This window comes from Plutella xylostella, chromosome 7 (genome assembly GCF_932276165.1).
Source record: "Plutella xylostella chromosome 7, ilPluXylo3.1, whole genome shotgun sequence".
Taxonomy (NCBI): Eukaryota; Metazoa; Arthropoda; class Insecta; order Lepidoptera; family Plutellidae; genus Plutella; species Plutella xylostella.
The window spans coordinates 2,848,080-2,872,027 of record NC_063987.1 but is presented as its reverse complement, the minus strand read 5'-3'; the positions used below and the strand labels follow the sequence as shown (position 1 = coordinate 2,872,027).

At 41.7% G+C, this 23,948-nt stretch overlaps 2 protein-coding genes across 3 annotated transcripts in view; one reads left to right on the top strand and one right to left on the bottom strand.

The window, feature by feature from the left end:
- Positions 1-4,481, bottom strand: part of LOC105387614 (chromatin-remodeling ATPase INO80) — a 33,882-nt gene extending 29,401 nt beyond the window's left edge. The window contains exons 1-8 of the mRNA XM_048622020.1: positions 4,289-4,481; positions 3,850-4,099; positions 3,393-3,598; positions 2,844-3,017; positions 2,476-2,570; positions 2,149-2,344; positions 1,415-1,552; positions 837-1,039 (exon numbers count right to left, since the gene is read on the bottom strand). Coding sequence (XP_048477977.1) covers positions 837-1,039; positions 1,415-1,552; positions 2,149-2,344; positions 2,476-2,570; positions 2,844-3,017; positions 3,393-3,598; positions 3,850-4,087 — 1,250 coding nt within the window. The 5' untranslated portion in view covers positions 4,088-4,099; positions 4,289-4,481. The remainder of the gene's footprint in view (positions 1-836; positions 1,040-1,414; positions 1,553-2,148; positions 2,345-2,475; positions 2,571-2,843; positions 3,018-3,392; positions 3,599-3,849; positions 4,100-4,288) is intronic.
- Positions 4,482-5,578: 1,097 nt separating this feature from the next.
- LOC105387627 (zinc finger MYM-type protein 3) lies at positions 5,579-23,922 on the top strand. Of its 2 annotated transcripts, none has more exons than XM_048622325.1 (20): positions 5,579-5,824; positions 6,366-6,776; positions 7,227-7,549; positions 7,964-8,141; positions 8,584-8,739; positions 9,110-9,235; positions 10,776-12,050; positions 12,285-12,552; positions 13,357-13,465; positions 13,932-14,049; positions 14,485-15,135; positions 15,500-15,673; positions 16,044-16,273; positions 16,605-16,815; positions 17,165-17,290; positions 17,756-17,877; positions 21,438-21,576; positions 22,299-22,398; positions 22,617-22,792; positions 23,144-23,922. In XM_048622325.1, exons 2-19 carry the CDS (start codon positions 6,416-6,418, stop codon positions 22,789-22,791), a joined length of 4,842 nt encoding a protein of 1,613 aa, XP_048478282.1. In that variant the 5' UTR covers positions 5,579-5,824; positions 6,366-6,415; the 3' UTR covers position 22,792; positions 23,144-23,922. The 2 variants fall into 2 exon arrangements, with proteins under 2 accessions (XP_048478282.1, XP_048478283.1); XM_048622326.1 differs by lacking the exon at positions 5,579-5,824 and adding an exon at positions 5,913-6,133.
- Positions 23,923-23,948: the final 26 nt, after the last annotated feature.

The following is a 23,948-nucleotide window of genomic DNA, read 5'->3' as shown; positions in this document are numbered from 1 at the left end:
AATAACTGTTTCAGGATGCTGACATTTTTCATAATAATAAACTTTCTTTTAGATCCCATGTAGTGCAAATAATCGGTGATAAGTCCGAATAGTCCGGTGGTATTGTCATATTGAATACATTTAGTTTTATATATTTTATATTGGGCGTATACAATCTATATATAATCTATAAACATAGTATGCACATAATAATATGTATAAGAATTTAAATAATACTGCTTGTTATATGGTTTTACATAAGTAAGATTTTACATATTTTACCCTCAAATTCATAGACACTATTGTAAATTTACAACAAGGTTTAAATTTAAGTACCTTGAATCGTACTAGTGTCGACTAGTTTCGACTCTTTACGTCAGTCAAAAAGTTAAATCTCGTATATCACAACGTTAATTTTAAACTTACTTTATAGTATCTAAAATCACTATGAATTTGGGGGATAGTCTTCAACTTACTTCTTTTTGCTTGTTTTTTTTTTTCTTCAGACTATAAAATTGTATAATTTTCAGTTTTACAATGTCATTAAGTCACTGTTTCATCTTAGTTAAAATTAAGTGCCTAAATTAGAAAAATGTGAAAACCTGTTATTCGCTTGAAATGTCATATAACCCCCATGTAACATAAACTTGTATTTTGCTGGTTGGTTTTCCAAATATAAATAAATAAATAAAATAAAATAAAATTTAAGTATATTACTAATATATGTATAAATGTATAATTATATATTATTAGAATGTTAGGTATAGGTTTATATATGTGAAAGGGTATCTAACACACACACACACACAAACTTTAGCCTCTACAACACTATTGTAAAGCAAACATTTCATACACACCTGTCATACTGGTCAATATTGGCCAATCTCGGGTCCACATCCTCATCCAACTGGCTCAGTATCTGCTCGGCACAGTTGTCGCCATCTCCCGCGCCTCCAGTATTCAGTTTCCGCTGCATAAAGTGGGCGTATAGCTCCGTCTGTGTTATGAGGAAGTTGAGCTTGCGACGTTGCCGCTTCGCTTCCATTAGCTCTACGTCCATCTGTGGGAAAGGTTGTAGGTGTAATGCCCGTAGATAAAATTAGATTTATCTAAATAAGCAAAGGAAAAAAATGTGACGGTTTAATCTCTCTCTCCTTCCTACTTCGACAGTTATACAGTCGAGTTACGCGATATCACCGCTAGATATAGTTATGAAGTAATGTTTATCAAAATGGCGGCCATCTACGCGTTACGTTAATGAAGAATGTTACTCACACCTATGGAACAGCCGCCATTTTTACTGGTTTCTTTATCTGCGCATGTTATACCTTCCTCTGTGTGTTGTTTGTCGTACCTTTGCTTCACGATATGTGCCTGCCTGCATGAGTGAGTGCGTGAATGAGTGAATGAATAAGTCAGTGAATAAGTGTCATACCTTTCTCTGCTCCACGGCCTCTTTCTCCATGCGTCGTCTAGTCTCTCTCTCCGCTCGGTCGTAGCGGCGCCAGTACGCCTGCATCTCGCGGCTGAGACGCTTGCACCGCCACACTGTCTCTTTCATGTTCTTTTGCGACTGTTTGGAGAAGAAATGAGAATTATATTATGCTTTATAAGGTTTACAGTACCTACTAAGGCAACGAGGGTTGATCTAAAAAATAAAGGCATTTTGCCTTTTCTAATGAAAACAGGGGGGTAGTAATCTGAATGTTTTTGGTGAACTCCTACGATTTTCTCGACTATGTAGAACCGATATTTGCTGCCTTTTTGCATCTACCAAACCCGATTTAAACTTTTTTGTTTGAACACAATTTAAAACAGCCTATAAATCTAAATAGGTACAGTTTATAAACAAGCTACAAATATAACAGTAAGGTAGAAGTTAAATTATATATTTGGCAATATACATAGTTACAAGTTCATTAGAGACAGTTTTACTTTATTTATTTCAGAACCCTTAGCATGAATGTTCATTGTGAACGTGACGTGGAATTACTCGATTAATTTTGTAGGGAAAATTTAGTTCTGGTACAGACCGCCAGGGGCGCTGTTCATATTTTCATACAAAATTACTCGATGAATTCTACTTCACGTTCATGATGAAAATTCATGCTAAGGGGTCTGATCTCTTCCCTAACAATTAATAAACAAACACAACACTTAACCCCTCACCTGCATAGCAGCATGCCGCCGCAGCTTGCAGCACAGCGCTGCCAACCTCTTCCTCTGTAGCGCCAACTCCTTGTGTGCAGCCACGCGGGCTCTCTGCACCTTGCCCAGCTCCTTCTTGGCTAGGAGCTGCCAGTGGCGGCGGCGCCGGGCTGTGAGGGCTTCCGGGCTCTTGAGGGTTGATAGCTTCTTGCGGCCTCTGAAGGGGGTTTTGGAGTTATTGTTAAAGTATGTTTGTGGGCCTGGCGAAATAACGGGTATTGACTACTGTGCCTACCTACGTCATTTTTTGGTGAGGTTTACAACTGCTTGTATTTTTGCAAGACTTACCTAGTAGAAGTAGGTTTCTCTGAACTAGCATATTCATCGTTATCATTCTCCTGTTTAAGATTTTGGAGTTGCTCCTCCCAGTCAACACCATCCACCTGAAAAAAAATGTATTTTATTGTAAATTTCCAGTGTTGTTAGGCATTGTTAACGCATGGACCCTTTCTGATTTATATTTAATGGACGGACCCTCCATTGCAACCAGACTGAAACATTCACCACCAGTTATCTATTCTTTAGCTGATATGGCTGGCCTTGGGCTTGCAGGTATTCTTCTTTTCTAATAGTGCTCGTGACAAACACTCTAGCGGGAGGGTTTATCACCATATTCAAATCTCATGAACATTATCAGTAAAACTAAAAACACTCACCAATTTCCCCTCCCTCTCCTTACACCTAGGCCGGCCGCCCCTGCCCTTGTGCCCACGGGCACCGCGCTCCGCCGGCCGGCCGCGGCGGCCGCGGGGCGCGCGCGCCAGGCGCCTCTCGCCGTACCGGTCGACTGTGGAGAGGAGGCCCGCCCCGTAGTACATGTAGCGGGAGTTCTGGAAAGAGAGAAGGTTAGGGATGTTATATGGAGAGTTATGGGGTTTGTTAAGCGAAGTGTACATGATAAGAGTATGAACAAACTGAGTGACTTTCAATGCTTCTTGTAATGTATAATTACAATAACACTTGATCTGTGTGGAATAAGATCATGCTCTATTTTCATACAAGCAAACTTGTTATTTGAATATTTTTTTAATATTAATAAAAAGTCAAGATACAATAGAGTTCTGAACTTAAAATGAATTCATGTATAAAGATGGATTTATGGAGAAAATATTTATGCAAGTATGTTTTTACTTTATGGAATTTTTATATGTAGAGGTTTTACTGTATTTCAAAGATTTTTCTACAGCAGTGTTTTATCAACTTACTCCAGGATCTTTATAGCACTCATTCACATGTTTATTGTGTAGGGCTCTTTCCTTCAACAATCTCCTGATTCTTTGGTCTTTGCCTGCGGGGGTGTCATCATCACTACTGGACTCTGAGCCAGACGACAGCAGGACATTCCGTAGCCACTCTCGCTCCTCCCCCACTGAGGATAGGTTGAATAGTCTGAGGCGATCACTTTGACGTTCTGAAATAGACGTAAAGGTAATGTGGAGTTTTTTTTTTTAGTTGTGTTTATGAACACAAATTTATCATACAAGTTCTTGATTATATGAGACAATAGTGGAACCAGATAGACAACAACTTGGTAGGTAGATAACTTCTAGTTGCTTATAACTTATTACAAACTCTGTAACAGTGACAGGTCACTGTTGGAAAGGACCTAGTTCTCGTCTGAGACAAGACACTGGTAAACAATATAGGGCTTTCAATGTTTACCTTGCTTAGTTGTGACAACACCATGTAATATGCGGTCTCCTTTGGACATCTCATTGCCTGTGGACTTGGCATCAGAGTCATCTTCACTGCCGGAGTCTCCGGCTGAGTTGAGGATCTTCTCCACATGACTGACGAACGGCCTCACGTCCAGGGCGGCCTCCAGCCTCTGGATGTGCAGCGGCCGGGCCACCTCCTGCCTTTGCAACTCAGTCTTCCCAACCAGAGCATTCTCAGCCATGGTGCCAACCTTCTGAAAAACAATAACACTGATAAAGCAAAAGAAAATACGCAAAAGCGAGCCGGAAGCAAATGTTTCGGTTGGAGAAACAAACAAAACAGAAACGGGTATCGCGTGCACCAAGCTTTAACCACAACCACATCGAAGTCGCGAGATATAAGAAAAATATTTTCGGAAAGAAATACTGGGAGTTATACTTACGCCGTATTAAATTGCCTCGCCTATTACTTAACGCAAAGTTCCATAGCATTCACAAAATGGCGAATGAGAATATTCGACAAATCGCTGTCAATGTCGTCGCTCGAACGGCGCACATTTCTACTCTTTTCGTATTTGAGTTTGAGGAAAAAACACGAACCCGCCATAGTTGATGAGTTAATTCAATGAAAACAGCCTAACTTCACATGTCATCTCCTATTTGACAGTATTTTCCCTAAATTTTAGTAAGCCAATCAAATGTCAAACAAATAATCATGTGACCAATCATAGAGTAAGCTTTCATGAAAATTCCAAATTGTTTTAGTAATAGGAAACAGCTTTTTAAACTGACAATTAAAAGGCTGCATTCATAATTATTTAATTAAGGGATATTTTAGTCACACGAGTGCAAACGCTTACAGGCTTGATAACATTTATTGTATTAAAAAACGACTTGGGCTACATGCAGTTTTAAATTTATTGGTGTATTTATAGCCGTATTTTTATTACTTTATTAAAGGGGCTTATATTTTTCGAATTTGTGTTATTATCAAAACAGCAGACTATAGGGGCGAGCCGTGATCGTATCGAAATTAAAAACTACCTTGCAAGCAATCACTAGCGACGGATTCAAATTACTCTATTACGACGACGTATCGCCCCTTCCCATCGTAAGATGCTGGCATTGTGCTGCATTACCCTGAAGAAATATACCTTTTCACGGAATGAATTTATGTAGGTAGGTACTTACAAGAAAAATATATAGTCTCAGCATGGACGTTGATGTCATAATTCATTTCTATTGATACCTAGAATGGGGTGCACGACTCACACGACAACACGTGACAAAGATTTAACATGGTAGATATGCAGAGCTTTACGAGAAGAAATGAGACATATCACATGAGTACAGCAAAGTCTTTTATGAAGAATAATATGTGAATTAATTACCTATGTGTTTACTTAACTAATGAAGTAACATCTAATCACCTAAGTAGCAACCAATAAATACAACAATCAACAAAATACGAGTGGGTAGATAAAGCCTAAAATATGTTCAGTATAGTTAATTATTATTATAAATAGAATTTTAAACAGCTTCATCTACAGATCAACTATTTTTATATATTAACACGATTATTATTGTTAATGAATGCATCCCAAAATCTAAGGTGAAATGAAAATGATAATATTCATCGTTGTTGTTTTTATCGATTGGTTGTTTTACGATGGTAAATGTACAACACTACAGTAAATGGCGTCACTTGCTGCCAACATAAAGATAATATCGCGAGTAAAATGAGGTTCTCTTTATTTATCAGAGAATAATATAACGATTCAAGGGAATGATAATAATTCAAAAATATTAATTATAATTATTAGTACCATTTCATATTTAATTGAGGCTGAAAAATCTATAAAAAAACATTTTACAATAATCAAAACTGAAATCGCCTTTTGCCGGGGTTAGTCGATTTCAATATGGTGGACGTTTGTTGTGCTTTTTGATAGAGTGAATTGGATATTTTATGCTTATAAGTAAGTACGAATGCTAAATCACTTTGAGTCCCTAATTACTCATGTCTTTTTCGTACAAAATGTCCATTACAAAGTTATGTATACGGCGAAGTATACTTTATTCTACACCCATCAATATTACCCTTTGATAGCTACAAAGAAACATGCATCATAGCGGGTTTACTGCGCTATTGAGGCTTAAAATCTATGGAAAATTACATAAATATCAGTAATATTTAGTATATAAACCGAGCATACCGTACTTTTACAGTTAGACAAGTTGATAAATATGATGGGTGTAAGCGCGGGATATGTGGCTTGGCCGTACAGGTTGGCGTCTTTCGAATTCCATTGCATTTATTATCATTCTAACGTGTAAAAGGCCAGAAGTAATCCACAATTTACCGACTCTACCATTCACTTTTGTATTATTCTTTGAAATACCTGACTAAAGATAAAGACTTGAAGATGATATAACCTAAAAGTGTCGCCGGTATTCCTCTCCTACTTTCGGAAAAACAACTGCATTACGTTATGAACTTATCATTTTGTACATTTGCAGATGCATCTAAGCGTCTAATCTAGTCGAGACATTCCAACTAGATTGGTAAAATGGATGATAAGGAGGTGTCTTCCGAAAACCCTTTGGATTCATCCAAAGAAGAGTCAAATCCCTTGGACTCATCCAAACATGAGTCAGGGGATGCCCCGGACCCGGATACTGTGTCAGATGCAGTCAAAACTGTGGAGGAGAGTGACGTGGCCGACCCTAGTGACCCAGCATCAAGTGAAGATGCTAAAGTTGATGAATCTAGTGAAAAGTTAATTGAAGAATCTAGTGATAAGTTAGTTGACGACAGTGACAAACCTGAGGATAGTGAGGATAATCTGCTAAACCATGTGGATGAGAAGACAGACACTGTTGATGGTAAAGAAGATGATGAAACTAAGGAACCAGAGGAAGTAGATGAAGGTATGTACATAGCCAGTCTCCTCACACAGCAGACCTCTGCAAGGCATATCTCTGTGCTCTGTACAAGGTGTAAATTCTCAATCCAAAAGACTTACTCTTGGTGACACACAGGCCATTAACATTAAGGTAATTAAAAACATGGCTCGCTAATGAAGTGGAGTACAATAAAGTACTACAAAACTGCTCCTTCAATGGCCAAGTGCATGCTCAAAAATTAATGAGAATGCAAAACAATCATGGGACTTCTTTAGAACTTGTATGTCTTGTTTCCCTGTATATGTGCTCTTAGAGAATTCAAGCATAAATGGACCCATCACTTTAAACCCTGTCCTTAGTACTGCATTTAGTTCACATGCCTTCCATTACCAATTTTTAATCAAATTCTTATATCCAAAATGTATTCAATAATAATCAAATGTATTTGAAAATTTCATTAACTACCTATTTCAGATGCCCTATTAAACAAAGAAGATGACTCAAAAGAAGAAGAAGAATCAGAAAAGAAGGATGATGCAGAGTTAGAAGCATCATCAGAGAAAGACTCTCAGAAAGATGAAAACTCACAAAGTGCAGAAACAGAGAGTCAAGATGCGGACACTAGCAAGCCCAGCCAGGACCTAGATATAAGCCAAGATGCGGACACTAGCAAACCCAGTCAGGACCTAGATATAAGTCAAGATGGCTCTGTGGACGAGAAACAGGATAAAGACAAGAACCCTGAGTTTGAAACTGCGCCTGCTTCCACTGAGGAGTCACAGGAAGATCATACTGAGGTAATGTTTACTGGACTTTCTTTTATTCTTATTTCACGACATAAATACCCTTTAGCAGACTTAAAAAACCTGTTTCTATTCTCTGCGGAGGTGTAAGTATCTGCACTATAATGGAAACTTTTGTGCATATCCTCAAGGACTAAAATGCCTTCCTAAGCTTGGACCATTTCCCACCTTGCTGTCCACTGTGGGTCCATATCTAGATGTGCTAAAGACTGGACCAATAGCCTTAGACAGGTAGCTGGTAGGGTTTGGATGAGGAACGCCAAGGAAAGAGTGTTGTGTTGCTAGTTTATAGAGGCCTATATACAGTAAATATATGTAAGTAGAGCAGTGGATAATGGATGACCATCATTATGATCTGCTCTCTAACCACAAAACAAATCATTTTCAAACTCTCCATATAATTTTCAGGCTCTAGACCCGTTTGACGCACTCCTGAAAGACACGCCAGTAGCGGAGACATCCACTGCTTCAGCGTCAGTTTCAGTGTCAGCGTCTGTCAACCTGGACGATGACGATGATGACCACAACGCTGACGGAGACGCCCCTCCGGTCGCTGATGACGATGATGATAATGAGCAGCCTGCAGGTAACACAATGCGACAGAATAAAATATCTGAGCCTTATAAAACAATGCAGAATAGGTAAATACAGTGATCTCATACTGTCAACCTTATGCAAAGATACATAAACATGTAATTTCTAGTAAGCCGAAAGCTTCTGGAGCAGTTTAACAGCTTAATTTCGTTCCACGTTACTCTTTTTAACAGAGTAGATGAGAAACACGATTAGGCAGAGATCAGCCGCAAGATTTAATTATTTACATAAGCAGGCATACGTCTTACTTTTCAATCAGTGTTGTTTTTGCACACGGGAGTTTAAGACACTTGCAAAAATTTACTTATTTGGGTTTCTCAAGTTTTGCTTGCTGTTACTGTTTCCAAATAAGTTCCAACTAGGTATCAAATATCATTCTGCCAACAACACATCCAATCTCCAATCAGTAACCAACCACTCCTTTTGTCCTCTAGAAGACGCCTCACTAGACGACAGTGTGGCCGAGCTACCCGAAGAGCCGGGCGCGGACGAGGAGGTGTGCCTGCTGCCGGACACGGAGCGCGAGATCAGCGACGCCGACAAGGCCGAGGCCGAGAAGGTGCTGGCCGAGAAGAGGAAGCTCGCTGAAGGTAGTTATTAACGTATACATCAACATCATCATTAGATCAGCCCTCTATCACTCACTGTTGGGCCGCCGTTATCCTCTGTTTCCTCGCATAGTTGCTGATGGCATCTGACCGTCTAGCAAGTGGCCAGCAGCTCTCCAACCGTCTCTAGGCCTTCATTCTGTGACGGCTTTTGTCTATCTTTCCGTCCTCTTGATGAGCCGAGTGTCGTTGACACCTTAAATTTAGTTAGGCGACCCGCGTACTGAAATTGAATACTTTATTTTATACATGGAAGCATAGAACAATCTTAATTATTTTATGTCTACCAGAAATACTTGTTTTATGTGTAAGCATGGATCAACAGCAATAAAAAACCCCATACCCCCAACAGAAGCGGCGGAAGCGGAAGCAGCAGTACCCAAAGTGGAGGAGAAAGACGCCGATGAGACGACGGCGGCCGCGGAGGAGGCCGAACCGCCCGCCGCGCTGGCTGAAGATGCTTCTCAGGAGAATGGGGGTGAGTAGGAGCCAGGGCCTCTATTCTATTAATGCAAATTTCATTGAAAGTATTTTTTTTTTTTTTTTTTTTTTTTTTTAAGTAATTGTTATCACTCCACAGACTTTATGTCCGTGCCTTTTGAAGAGTGGTAATTTTTATGAGATAGTTTTTAATTCTTTTATCTACTTTCTACTCGGTAAGGAAGTTTCATTTATATATAGGTATATATATTCTATCTTTTATATATATGTTACTGTAAAAGCCCGAACAACGGTAAATCCTAAGATTTACGCGTAAAACCTAAGATTTACCAACTCTTAATGGTAAAAGCCCGAAAGATTTTGCGATTCGCACTTTTACCACTATTCACTTGGTAAATCTTAGGATTTACATTAAGGCACGGTAAATGTTGAAAAAGCCAGGTTATATCTTATAACCTCCGTAGTCGAACAAAGTGTCCGTAGTCGAGCGGGCTTCAGTGATCGTAACTGATCACTGAGGTTTAGCAACAACCAGCATGGTCAGCCATTGGATGGGTGACCGATTTCAAGTGGTTCTTTTCTGGATGCTTTCGTGCTTCGGACGGCACGTTAAGCCGTGGGTCCCGGTTGCTGCTTCGGCAGCAGTCGTTAAGCCTAGTCAGAACCCTTCGGGCGGCTTGAAAACGTCTGACAGTCGGGTTGCCCACTTACCCGACAACTCGCTCAGCACAAGCTTGCTTGTGTTGAGGTCCACCAACCCGCACTAGGCCAGCGTGGTAGACTAGATCCCAAAACCCTTCCTTCATTGGAAGGAGACCCATAAAAAATAATATAAATTCTGAAAGAAAATAATTTAAGTTTTTGATTGAAATAAATGAATAGGTTGTTTTATTCCCAAAACCAACTTTTACTAGGTGTCAGTGGCAAAACCTAGCATTTACCAAATTCTAATGGTAAAAGCCCGAAAAAAATGACCCATTTTCACAAATCCTTACATTTACCAACTCATGTTGGTAAATCCTAAGATTTACTGGTAAATCCTAGGATTTACCGTTGTTCGGGCTTTTACAGTAACATATATATTGTTCTTTTTCTTTTTTCCCTTTTTTTTTTTCCACTGCTGGGGGAAAATCCACATGGACACCTGGGAAGAGGACCCAGGTAGTGTCGGGCGTTAACCGACTAAAAACCGACTAAAAACCCCCAGCCGTGTATCTCATTATACAAGAATTTTTTATTTTTTTTTTCTTTTTTTTTCTTTTTGAAAGTAATTAACATTAACGTTAATTATAATATTACATAATAATTTAACTTTACTTATTATTATATCCAAGCAGTTAAAAGTACTACTTAGTTGCGTCGTATGAATCCAGTTTGGAAGACGGCTCTCCTTTTATAGGCGACACGCCTACCAAGTGGAAAAAGTTGCAATTTAAGTTATTTTAATGGAATAGAATAGTTTTTCGGCGTTGTAAAAGCTTGATAACATTATTTATGATGTTATCATCAAAGCTAGTATCATATTTTTATAATTTTAAATTATATCATTACCTAATTATTATTTTTTGATTCGGCAGAAAAAGAAACTGAAAATGAACTGGACGACAACGCGGAAGACGAATGCTCCGAAAACCTCATTCCAAACACCATTCAAGAGATCAGCTCATGCGAGGGCACTTGTCTCCAGTGCGAAAAGGAGCAATCTTGTACTTACCGCTTCAGGAAAGACGGCGAGGAAAAGTATCTCTGTTCAGAACTGTGCGTGAAGGAATTCCAAGAGAGTCACGTCGGCCAATACACGGTCACACACAAGAAGTATCTCATAGAAGAAATAGTGCCCAGAGAAATGACCTGCTCAGAATGTGAGGAAACGAAACTGTGCTACTTCTACTACAATTACGACGGCGAAGACACGAATTACTGTTCGATAAACTGTCTGCATAGCATGATGGCGGATGAACAAGACAAGTATGTGTTTAAAAGACGGAGACTGACCATCAGAGAGATGGAACCTAAAGAAGTCGAGTGCTATATCTGTAAAGAGACCAAAAAGTGCTCATACCTCTTCGAACGCTACGGAGAAGTGCATTATATCTGCGAAGTGGCGTGCATAAAGAAGGAGACGAATAACGATGAATTCGCCCGCTACATGATCAAGAAAATGCGTCCAGTGCGCAAACCAGTTGCCCCAGTCAATCCTCCGTTGTTGAAGCTGAAAGTCATCAGTAATGCCACAGATAAATACCTGGACGAAGCGTACAAGATCCAAGCTAAGACACCTGCGATGATTGCTGCAGCTAGAGAAGAAAGAGAAAGAACTTTTGTCCGCGTCTGCTTCCAGTGCAATCTAATGATCAAGGGTGATGATAAGAACCTGACGTGGGAAACAATGGACTTCTGCAATGAAGGCTGTCTTGGCCGCTACCAGAATGCGATAGGCTCCAAATGTGCCAACTGTAAGAACGGAGTCACTCACACGAGCCTCGGCAAGTATTGCGTGCGGTTCGGCTACGATATCCGACAGTTCTGCAACTCAAGTTGCTTGGAAGAATTCAAGAAAGGCCTGAAAATCTGCTGCTACTGTCAAAGAGACATTTCATCAGGCCACCAAGGGTTCTTAGCGCCTGTGGGTGATAAGGGACAGTTTAAAGACTTCTGTTCGCAAGTGTGTATGGAGAAGTTTGACCAGATGAGCAAGAATCCTGTGCCTCAGCCGGTGTGGGCTAAATGTGCCGTCTGCTCGCTAGACAAAGCGACCAATATTGAGGTGGAGGTGAACGACAATGTGAATCAGAGGCTGTGCTCGGACCCCTGCTTTGCGGCGTTCAAGTTTGTCAACAATGTCTTTCCAGGTAAGCACTTTTTTGTTTTTACTTAGGTATTGATGATTAAGGCCGAGTACAGAGGTCGGTGGCGCTCATTTGTGAGTGGCCTATGTCAACCAGTAGACGAAACAAACTACTAAAGAAAACTTTTCTTATAAAATGGCAAATGGCTCTTTAATCAACCAAGATTTCTGCTAAGGCTAAGTTTTCAATAACTCATTTATAGCAAATTTTCATCACACTAACCTCTTCCACTCGTAGACCAATGCCGATGGTGCAAAAAGTACTTCGAGCGGCGTTCAAACAAATGCTTCACGATCTACGACGGCGCCAGCCCGCACTGCTTCTGCTCCAAGTCCTGCCTGAACGTGTACATCAGCAACACAAGACACATCGTGCCCTGCAACTGGTGCAAAGTGAAGAAATACAACTTCGACATGATCAAGAGGAATCAGAGCAACGTCATGATGTGCTCACTGAACTGCCTCAATCTGTACCAGGTGTCTGTGAATGCGGTGTCGTCGAGACGGTGAGTTGTTTGCTAGTTTATTACTATCGGCCAATCATTATGCTTTTATCCACTGGCAAAAATGTTGGTGTTATAATTTTGTATAAATTAAGTATGAGCACAGAAACTGCGTTTTTAGAAAATACTTTATATGTTGAGAGTTTATTTCACATTCCATCAGCATCATGAAAGTCAAATTAATGTTTGTAGGCATGTTCCTTACCTATAGATAGACGGTTAATTTTTTTATAATATTGGATAGTTATCAAATTATAGTATTGGATGGTTACAGTTTAGGTATGAAAGTAACATATCGAGTCCCTTCCCAGGTCCCTTGGTACAGAGAAATTCAAATTAGTTGAGATCAATAAAGAAAACGACAAAATTAATTACAAATTACTTCTTCTGAGGTGAGAAATATTTCACCAAATTATGTAGTTCGAATATTTTAGTTAGGAGACAAAAATAAAGATATCCAGTATTTGAATAGTTTCATTTACTAACGTAATAATTTAAAATCATATCACATATACAGGGTGTTGCAAAAAGGGTATACTAAGCCGAAAGGGAGTGAGTCAGGAGGTCATTCTAAACAACTTTTATCCTACAAGTTAAAAAAACTGCTGTGAAAATTGTTTTCGGTATACCCATTATTACCCGTAGTATTCCCTTTTTGCAACAACCTGTATACAATTCCTTATATCAGATGTCGGATAGATTGATCATTAAACTTTATTACTTATTTATATTATTATTCAGATGCGACGCCGATGTCCGCGTCACACTGAAACGGGAATAATACTAACTCTTTGTACATGATTTCAGGATCAAATGCGACATGTGCAAGCGCACCTCACTAGCGCAGTACCACCTCACCATGTCGGACGCCACCGTGCGCAACTTCTGCACCTACCAGTGCGTCATGTCCTTCCAGGTAAATAGCGTTTATGTACTTACGAATACAGGATGTTATTTTTTTTAGAAAGCTAAAATGAATGAATGAAAGAAAGGCTCGCTCTAGTCTCAACCTTTCAGCTAGCCAAGCACAAGCGCAAGACGCGCACGCTAAGACGTGACAGAAGTCGCACGTCTCTAGAGCGAGTGCAACAGAAAGCTTTTTTCACGTCTTAACGTGCGCGCCTTGCGCCCCATGATAGCCAACTAGCTGAAAGATTGTGACTAGAGCGGGCATTCTGAAACAACTTTTGTAAGTGAAATATGATGACTTCATGAGTCATTAGCAACAGAGTTATGGAGAAAGAAAAGAGCACGAATATGGATTTATCAGAAGTAAGAGTAGCAAGGTATTGTTGATGAAGCCATATTGCATTACTCACCGAAGTTTGTACCAAATACCATTAAAATATGTATCAAATTTAACCCTATCTCATCTTCCCCAGGGTCAGTACTCCAAGCACGGCCCTCCCCTACAGCCGGGCGAGAACGTGGAGCAGCCCAAGGCCGTGCCCACGGGCGCGCCGCGGCGCACCTACGCCGCTGCGGCGCATAAGAACAATGGTGAGTGAACCTCGATGTCCAACAATTAGCTTCAGCGGCTAGATCCACTGCTCCTTGGATCCCTGATGTCAGACTTCTGGGATGTCTGGCTGACGGTATAGTGTCTGTAGTTTATGACCGAGTTGTCGAACCAACTTGAAGGCGTAATGAAACTCTACGCGATCTAACAATAATGTGTTAACTCTAGGAATATTAGGTGAAACCGCATAGTTAGATGAATGTGGTAGTTAAGACCGATTGAGCTCATAGCTGGCACCCGTGATATAGAGTATAACCCTTCAATTTAATCTGTGCATGAAATCCAACAAGAGAACTATCAACATAATTGACACCATAGGGCAATTTACTTACTCTAGTCTAATATCAACAGTAACATCCGCTTACACGCACCGTAAGCCATTGAAACTCACACAACTCCGAATGATCCTTCCACAGCGGCCCCAGTGAAGGTGCAACAGCGAACCGGCCTGCCCGTCATATCCAACGTGCAGTCCCTCGCCGCGCCGCCTCCGCTCACCCTCGCGCCGCGCGGCAAGTCCAAGCGACTGCAGCAGATACAGATACCAGTACAACCCGAGCCAGAACCACCCCAGGCCCCTAAGACACCCCCGCCGCCCCCCAAACCCCCAACCCCGCCACCGCCGCCGCCCCCGAAGATATACAACCATGTATTAGTCAAAACACTACCGCCAAGCCAAGTCGCCAACAAAGCCACCATGACCAAACCTATGATGGTATCAAAAGGTGTGTCGTGTCGACCCCATCCGTGCACTAAAGAGTGCCAGACAGATCCAAGTCTGGAGCGAAGAGTGCTCATTCCAGTCCCAGTGCCAATCTATGTGCCAGTCCCCTGTGCTATGTGGTCGATACCGTTCCCTGTGCCCGTCCCTATCCCTATACCGATCCCTACGCCTGTGTTTATCCCTACAACGAGGAATTCCGCTAAGGGTATAATGAAGGAGATCAACAAGATCCATGACAAGATGCCCACGGATCCGTTTGAGGCGGAGTTGTTGATGATGGCCGAGATGGTCGCCGGGGATAAGAAGAAGGATCAAAGCGATTCGGATACTGATGATGATAATGGTGAGTTGGTTTTCTAATACCTGTTTCTATTGCCTCATGTCATTTTCTGCCCAACGCGTGCGCGAACCTCACGTCAACATACCTACCTATTGCTCCATAGAACCGGTCCATACCCCTTTTTATCATTCCAATAGTCACGACTGTAATTTCCGAAGTCAATCGATTCTCCTGCTCATCCACAAATATGTAGTTCCAATAAAAATAAATTTTTTCACTCTTACCTCCATCTATCCGCTGTAACCCTTACAGAAGCAGATGGCGGCTTCGCATTTGCATGAATTATGCATCCTTAGGGCCTGTTATTAAGTAAAAGCATGTTAGTTACTGAGTAAAACATTTTTGAACTGAATTATCCCCCCCACAGAAGCGGGCGGCGGCTTCAGCCCCGTCGGCGGCATGGACGGCAACAACGCGTTTGGAGAGGACATGCTGCAGATGGCGCTCAAGATGGCCACCGAGTACGAGGAGCAGCCCGTGGACCTGGAGTCCGCCATGACCGCGAACACTATCACACCGAGCTCGCACCCCGGCATGCCTGGTTAGTGGACATTACTGTGATAGGCCCCCTCCCTTCGGAGGTTTAGGAGGCATAACTCTTTCGTACCAAAATTCTACCATAAACTCTACAGAGAGTCCTTATGTACCTTCGAAGGTTAACCATAGGCCGTATACAGAAAGAAAGATGGACGCTAAAGCGTTTACTTTTCCATGCTAGCGTTCATAAGCAAGAGAAAAATATCCATAGTAAAGTAAGCGCTTATAAGTTTCCAGCTTTCTTTCTGTATCCATACGACTATAGGCTGTGGTAGTGATAGAATAGAATAGGTCATATCCTGTCTTACATGTAAGTACGACCTGAAATATTCAATAAGCCATGGCTTCTTACACATTCTCTTCCTCACCCCCAGGTCTAGAAGGCGAGTCCATGCACCACCACCACATGATGGTGCTGGAACAGCAGCGCGCGGTGGCCGCCCTGCGCGCCTCGGCCGCCCCGCGCAAGCGCACGCCCGCCCCCGCCGCCGCGCCCGCCCGTCCCACGCGCGGGTCCAAGCGGCGCAGGGCGGAGCCGCCGCCGCCCCAGCCCGAGCCGCCTAGGGAGCCGCTGGAGAAGCCCGACGCTAATATGTGCTTGAAGGTGAGGGTCTTTGGATTATATAGAAACACACACACACACACAACCCAAAAGGATATGTTACTATGGTGTGGTGCGTCTTAATTCGGTAGCCGGTTAGCTATGTTAGTCTCAACAACACTCGACCGTAAACTGCGTACTTGGAATCTGACGTTCATACCTGAAATCCTATAAACATATTCTGTTAGGCCAAGATTCTCTTAGTCATAGATGTTATACTAGCTTATAGCTAAGTTAAGCAGAAGAAAACAGAACATCTTTGCTATCGTCACCTCCAACAAGTTTAAACTTCGATTGTAAGCGTGAAATAACAACACAAAATCCTCTTCCACAGTACACATTCGGCGTGAACGCGTGGAAGCAGTGGGTGATGACAAAGAACGCGGAGATAGAGAAGAGTTCCGTGCGACGCAAGCCGTTCAAGTCGGAGATCCTGCAGCTCACGGCGGATGAACTCAACTACTCGCTGTGTCTGTTCGTGAAGGAGGTGCGGAAACCTAATGGCAGTGAATACGCGCCGGATACGATATATTATTTGGTTTTAGGTGAGTTTTATTAATATTCAATGCATAGTTACTATAGGCATTTAGGTAGGAGCATTTGGTACTATTCTCGGTAGCCAATCTGCCAGTATGGTAGGAATCCTGAAATTTCTGCGTATGTTTTGACAGCCCATAGTATAATTTATAAGTTTTTAATGAAAAGACGAGTAAATGCATAGCATTATGTATTCAGCATACTGTGAATTTCTAATTCCTTCCAAACAAAGTGACTTTCTGTCGTCTGGTATTATGACTTGTCTACAATACAGTAGAGTCTACATCGTTTTCCATAGCCTGTATATGGTATAACATAATCTTAATGTACTGAGATCTGAATTGGTCTATATTGCAGGTATACAGCAATATTTGTTCGAGAACGGGCGGATAGACAACATATTCACGGACCCCTACTACGAGAAGTTCACGGATTGTTTAGACGAAGTCGCCCGAAAGTTCTCTGTATTATATAACGACTCACGTGAGTACAGTCTTATTCATTATTCAGATAAGTAGCACGCACTGACCTCGTATGTCTATGTCATAAGACTTTAAGACTTATGACTATGTCATAAGACTTAAAGTTGAGTCTATTTTAGCTCTAGAAAGCTGAAAAATTCATACAAGTAGGATTGTATGATTATCTTTGAAATGACCACATAAAAGGCATGAGTACATGAATGAATCGTAATTTTGTGCATCATCATAATCACCGGCTACAAATCTTCAAGAGCTGGGCACAACATTCCTAAGAAGCCGAAGACTCCAGCCTTCCTCTTTCATTCACTAACCTACCGGCTACCGGTCCAAGCTTGTACATAATATACTTATCTAAACATTATAATTCGCTCTAGCCTTCCTCAACCATCCACTACCTACCTACCTACCTGTAACAGCTACCGGTCTAACTACATAATATACTCACCTATGTATCTTCCAATTCCAGAGTACATAGTGACCCGAGTGGAGGAGGAACACCTGTGGGAGAGCAAGCAGCTCGGCGCGCACTCGCCGCACGTGCTACTGTCCACGCTGATGTTCTTCAACACCAAGCACTTCAACCTGGTGGTGAGTGTGCACAGTGTACTGTACTGTAGGGCACACAGTGTAAAATTCGTCGTAAAATAACTTCAGAAAGAAGAAGAAAGAAAGAAAGAAAAAGATTTTATTTGGTGCTGCACAAATACACCCAAAAATACAACAAAACAAAAACATATACAACAAAACAACAGATACAATTTGAATATAAAAATTAATAAAAGCAAAAACAAAAAAAAAATGACATAAAAATAAAAACTAAACTAAATTCCTAAAAATAAAAAAAAAAATAACTTGAAATATTGGCCAGCCTGTGTAGATGGTGCATCAGCGCAGCGCCAAAAAGGCCCCGAGCTCAGCAATTGCTGCAAGTACATATTGTACCTGCAGCGCTGATTTTCAGCAGGGACCCTTTATGTGACTCACGGAAACTACAAATCGAGACTTTACCCAATATAAAATACATGTAATAAATAAGAAACAGTCATTAAGTAACGAATACTATACATACCTACATAGACAATATAACATAATACAATACAAGTATAATAATACATAATACAATACAATAAATACAATATAAGTCATATTCAAGTGCTGAAATTTTAAATAGATTTTTGCATATTCAGCAGGTAACCTTTAAGTTGGCACTTAAAGGTATTTATGTACCTACCATGTAGCCTTTTTAAAGGAGGGGGGAGGTCATTCCAGCACTTGGACGCCGCATATCTGAAACTGCCTCGAAAGGCGGCTGATCGATGCGGTGGCACGGACAAGCGGACCTTATACTTGTATGAATTGAACGACCATTGCAGTTTTTCATACAAGTATTTTGGGGTCTCACGCTTGACCACACCAAACAACAACGTTGCAAGGTGCAATCGTCTTCGTGCCGCCATTTTGAGCAGATTAGCGCTGTTCAGATATGGCGTCACGTGCGTCCTGGGGGGGATACGGAAGCAGAAGCGCGCACACGCATTCTGAACTCTCTGCACCAGCCGTTCAGATCTACCGAGGAGGCACCCACCGTAGACAACGTCGCAGTAGTTCAGTCTGGACAACACCAGTGACTCACACAATTTGATCCGCATTTCGACACTGAGGTAGTCCCGTATTCTGTACAGTACTTTGAGCCGGTAGAAACAGCTACTTACCACCCCTACAATATGGTCCTCGAATTTCAACTGTCCATCCATTAGTAAACCCAAGTTCCTAGCTTGAGCAACCCGCTCTATTGGCACATTACGTACCTGGATAGTAGTAGCCGACAGTTGCTCAATCGTTCTCGTTCGCTGGAGACTTGTTCCGAAGACCAGGAACTTGGATTTACCTGGACTTAGCAGTAAGCAATTCTTTTCGGACCATTGCACAACCCTTTCCAGATCAGCATTTATCCTCCGCGTGGTCTCCAAAATATTTTGAGGATCACACGAAAGATAAAGCTGCAGGTCATCGGCATAGAGGTGATAGCGACAATGTTCCACCGACGATAAAATGTCAGCACTGTACAGAATAAATAAAAGTGGTCCCAATATTGAGCCCTGCGGGACTCCTCTGGTCAGCGGACGCGGTGTGGATAGTATAGTGCTGCCATCTGCCTTACGTAGACCTACAACCTGTGAGCGGTTTGATAGATAGCTACCAAACCACTGCACTGATGCCTGATCGATCCCATAGTACGTCATTTTAGATAATAGAAGGGACACATTCAAGCAGTCGAAGGCCCTGGAGAAGTCGAGGAGGACAAGTATTGTACTCCGACCTTTCTCCTGTTCCGCAAGCACATTGTCCACTACATCTAGCAGTGCTGTGGCTGTGCTGCGACCGCTGCGGAAGCCGGACTGCAAACTCGGAAGTATTCCCGCATCCTCCAGGTACCGCGACAGCTGATCATGTACTACCCTTTCTATTATCTTCGACGTACACGGCAGGATACTTACCGGTCTTAGGTCAGAGAGTTGCGAAGGATTCGGCTTCTTTGGGAAAGGGGAGACTTTGGCAATCTTCCAATCGTCAGGAAAAGTCTTTGTCAGTATGCTTTTGTTAACTATAGTCAAAATTATGTCAATAGTTCGTGTCAATGTCATTTCTACCATGTCTATCGAAATCAAGTCCATTCCCTTGGCCGCTGTTTTAATTCGTATCACTGCTTTGTGAACTTGTTCCGCTGTAACAGTCGTAAGTCCAAATGTCTTGTCTGAGTGTCTGTTTGTGGTAAAGTATGCTAAGTCTGATGCAGATACATCGTTATTACCTGGTACGTCTAGAAAATGTCTATTAATTTCGTCCGGATCATTGTAATGTGTCGGAATATCATTGTCCTGTTTAGTCGGTAGTACAGTCTTTTTTAAGTTTTTCCACAATGTCTTAGAGTCATGAGCGTATTTATTGACATTCTGTTCAGTTTTAGTCTTTCTGTAAGCGTCGTAAGCGTCGTCACGTAACTGCATCATGAATTTTATATTGTCAGTGATCCATGGATGTGGTGTCTCTCTCACTACGATCGTCTTTTCTGGCGCGTGCAGGTCAAAGAGACTTATTATCGATTGATTGAGACACCTCACCATGTCACTAACATCGTCCATTCTGTTTATTTTGTCCCAGTCAATCAAATCTAAGTCTTTATTAAACTGTTCAATGTCTATATCCCTAATTGGTCTGTAAGTAATAGTTCTGGGTTTGGTCTTTGTCTTTTTAATGTCAAGAGTTATAGTAACAAAAGCATGTCGTCCCAAGGGTCGCTTGTATGTTACATTAACATCTCGCACCTTAGCGTCTGTACATATTAGGTCAATTGTCGTCTGGCTGGTTTCTGTAAAATGCGTGGGCTCCCGTACGTGTTGTGTTAAATTAAGCGTATGTAGAAAAGTTTCAAGTGACTTAAAAGATGCACAGTTAGTCTTTGAAAAGTCTATGTTAAAGTCACCTAATAAAACAATCCTGTCATAGTCATTAAAAGAAGTCATGGAGTCTGTAATTGCGTCTAGAAATAAGTCAACGTTTACCCAGTCTGGTCTGTAAGCTGTGCCTATTATTATCTTTTTCCCATTTACATTCATTTTAATCCACATTTGCTCGACGGTAGTAGCGGGGGGGTGTGGTAGGGTGCGGGCGGAGAGGCCCTGCCGCACGAAAAATCCCACGCCTCCGCCCCGCGAGCGCAGTCGCCTCGGCCGCGCCACGTGACGCAGTCGATAGCCGGCTACTCGCGGAGCGCGGCCCTCCTCGCCGTCACGTAACCACGTTTCATTTATCGCCACCACGTCTGCTAAAGAGTTGTGTATAGTCACAGTCAGTTCGTCGTGTCCAGTACCAAGAGAACCTGCATTAAACAGACCAACCTTAAAGTAATTTGTTTTAATCAGTTACTAATCACTACAAATACGCACGATCGATAGAACAAACTGTATATTTTTTTAGCACGATGGCGCTAATACTAAATAAGACTGCCATTCCCAACACAATATTTGGTTACCAGAGGTTGGCAAACTGCTATACACTACCGTCTGTTAGTTTTTGTATTGTTTCTAGTCTACTATAACAATCTTATTTCTGCAACTTCCAATAAATTTGTATTTCTTCCCTTCCAGACGGTGGACGAGCACATGCAGCTATCCTTCTCCCACATCATGAAGCACTGGAAGCGGAATCCCAACCAGCCGGGGCAGGCCAAGATCCCCGGCTCGAGGAATGTACTGCTTAGGTTCTACCCGCCGCAGTCTGCGCTAGGTATGGCTACTATATTGTTTTTTGTTACTATTCGACTAGTTTGCCCGTAGTCGTACATTGACGTTGTTCTGATCGAAGACAATGTCACTATTCTCATCATAACCATGAGCACGTAATCGTCAATTGACACTATTATTATTGGCCAATCGGTGACGATACACTAAACCACCAGATCTAGTGTTCGTATCATCCACTGCTGGACATAGGCCTCTCCAAAGGAGTAACGCAACTTTCTTTCCTGAGCTTGTTTCATTCAGTTACTACCGGCTTCTTGAAGGTCGTCGGTCGACATTGCCGGCTAACATTGCCATTTTGTGGTCTAAACTGGAGGATAACTTGTTCACTTGTTGTGGTTTGCTTCGAGAGGCCTATGTCTAGTAGTAGTCGATGACGACCGAATGGCGTAGTGGTTAGTGACCCTGACTACTGAGCCAATGGTCCCGGGTTCGATTCCCGGCTGGGGCAGATATTTGTTTAAACACAGATATTTGTTCTCGGGTCTTGGATGTGCCCGTAAAATGGCAATAGGCCCGCCCCCTATTACATTGGGACTAACATAACACTCTGGCGAAAAGTGGGTGCAGCAATGCACCTCTGCCTACCCCGCAAGGGAGTACATTAGTGCAAGGCGTGAGTGCGTGAGTGCGTGTGTAGTCGAAGATTGTTATTTTACTTTTTCTATGTAACAGTAGCTCTAATAGATTATGTTCTAATATTTGCAGAAGCAAACTCAAGAAAAAAGAAAGTATATGAACAGCAAGAAAACGAAGAAAACCCCCTACGGTGTCCTGTCAAACTGTATGAATTCTACATCTCAAAATGGTGAGATTATTTCCCTTACTTAACGAAAATTTTTCCCTAACGATCGATAACGTTTCGATAACAATCTCTATTTATGGATTGACGTTTCTTAAATCGAGATTTGACACTGTATAAGGCCGCCTTTCTTGCACTATTTTAGTTATAAGTGGTCATTTTGTAATAATTTATCTGTTCTATTTTAAACCGCTAAAACCCATTTTTTACTTTCTCTTTCTCAGCCCCGAGTCGGTGCGCACGCGCAACGACGTGTTCTACTTACAGCCGGAGCGCTCGTGCGTGCCCGACTCGCCCGTGTGGTACAGCACGCAGGCGCTGTCTCGCGACGCGCTGGCCAAGATGCTGCACCGCGTCAAGATGGTCAAGGAGATCAACATCGCGCTGCTCACCAGCTAAGGTACGTATGTGGCGTGGGACACCCCTGCAGCCGGAGCTTACCAGCTAAGGTACGGGCCAAGGGGATTGTGTGCCGCAAGTTGCGTCGACGCGCGACGTCGCGGCGCAAGAGGGTATACTCGCCGTTGCATCTACGTCTCACGTACCGGAAACGCACCGCATCACCCTCCCTCCTGCTTCGGGTGAGGCTCCATTGGTGCGTAGCCTCGCGTCGTCCCAAAGGAGCGGTCTTAAAAAATGGGGTCTCAACAATCTAACAATCTTCAAACATGCACACTGGGCAATTAGTATTTCAGCCTGTATTATGTACAAGTATTTCAGCCAAACCTGACAAGTGTTTATTTTGTTTCAGGACTTTCCATGGGGACATTTGCCGACTTCAAGTGTAAAGCAACGGTATCCCAATTACCCACTATTCGTCGTCGCTTCATAACCGTTCTTGGTTTACAGTTTTACATAACAGTTTCGTTAGCGCTGCTATCCTCGATTGTTGTAAAGATAATTAGAACCGTAAATGTAAGCAGTGTATATTTTTTCTACTTTGTATATCTGTCGACAGTGAACGGTTGATATTAATTTTAAAGCATAGAGTGTAATGCATCACTTTTTTACAAAGTTGCAATCGTTTTGGATATAAGTTTCTGTGCTTACGTAGCTTTTATGTACAGATATTACGGTTCAAGAGTAACTAACAATATTTTTAACGATATAATTTTATTACAATATAACTTTATTTTATTTGGTAGCACAGGAAATGAATTAATTATTAGGGAGTCGTCAATCGGAATTGTACATATAAAAGTATGTATTGTGTATCTTTTTCCAAATTATTGTGGTATGTAGATTATTAAATTGATATTAATAGCGTTCCTGAATTTAAGGAAAGATTGACTACAAATTGCTAGCATGTAAGTGATACGTTACAATAAAAGAGCGCACTTTCATTATTGTATATCGACAACGTTGGTTTGTTAACTGTAATGGTGAATATTCTCTCAAATAGAATTATTAAAAACTAATGTAAACTTAGTGAAAGTCAGATTCGTATTATATTTTAAGTATAATGGTATAAACCGAGTACGGTTTAGGTAACAGCTGTGTAAAAAGGAAATACAGATTCTCTTAAAATAAGACTGTTTTATTTACTTACCGATTTT

What these genes read in the sequence shown, in the direction of transcription:
- LOC105387627 (XM_048622325.1), top strand. Translation starts at nt 6,416, where the DNA reads ATGGATGATAAGGAGGTGTCTTCCGAAAACCCTTTGGATTCATCCAAA. An exon ending in ACCAGAGGAAGTAGATGAAG is followed by an intron (nt 6,777 to 7,226) that starts GTATGTACATAG and finishes TACCTATTTCAG; the next exon opens with ATGCCCTATTAAACAAAGAA. An exon ending in TGCGGCGCATAAGAACAATG is followed by an intron (nt 14,050 to 14,484) that starts GTGAGTGAACCT and finishes ATCCTTCCACAG; the next exon opens with CGGCCCCAGTGAAGGTGCAA.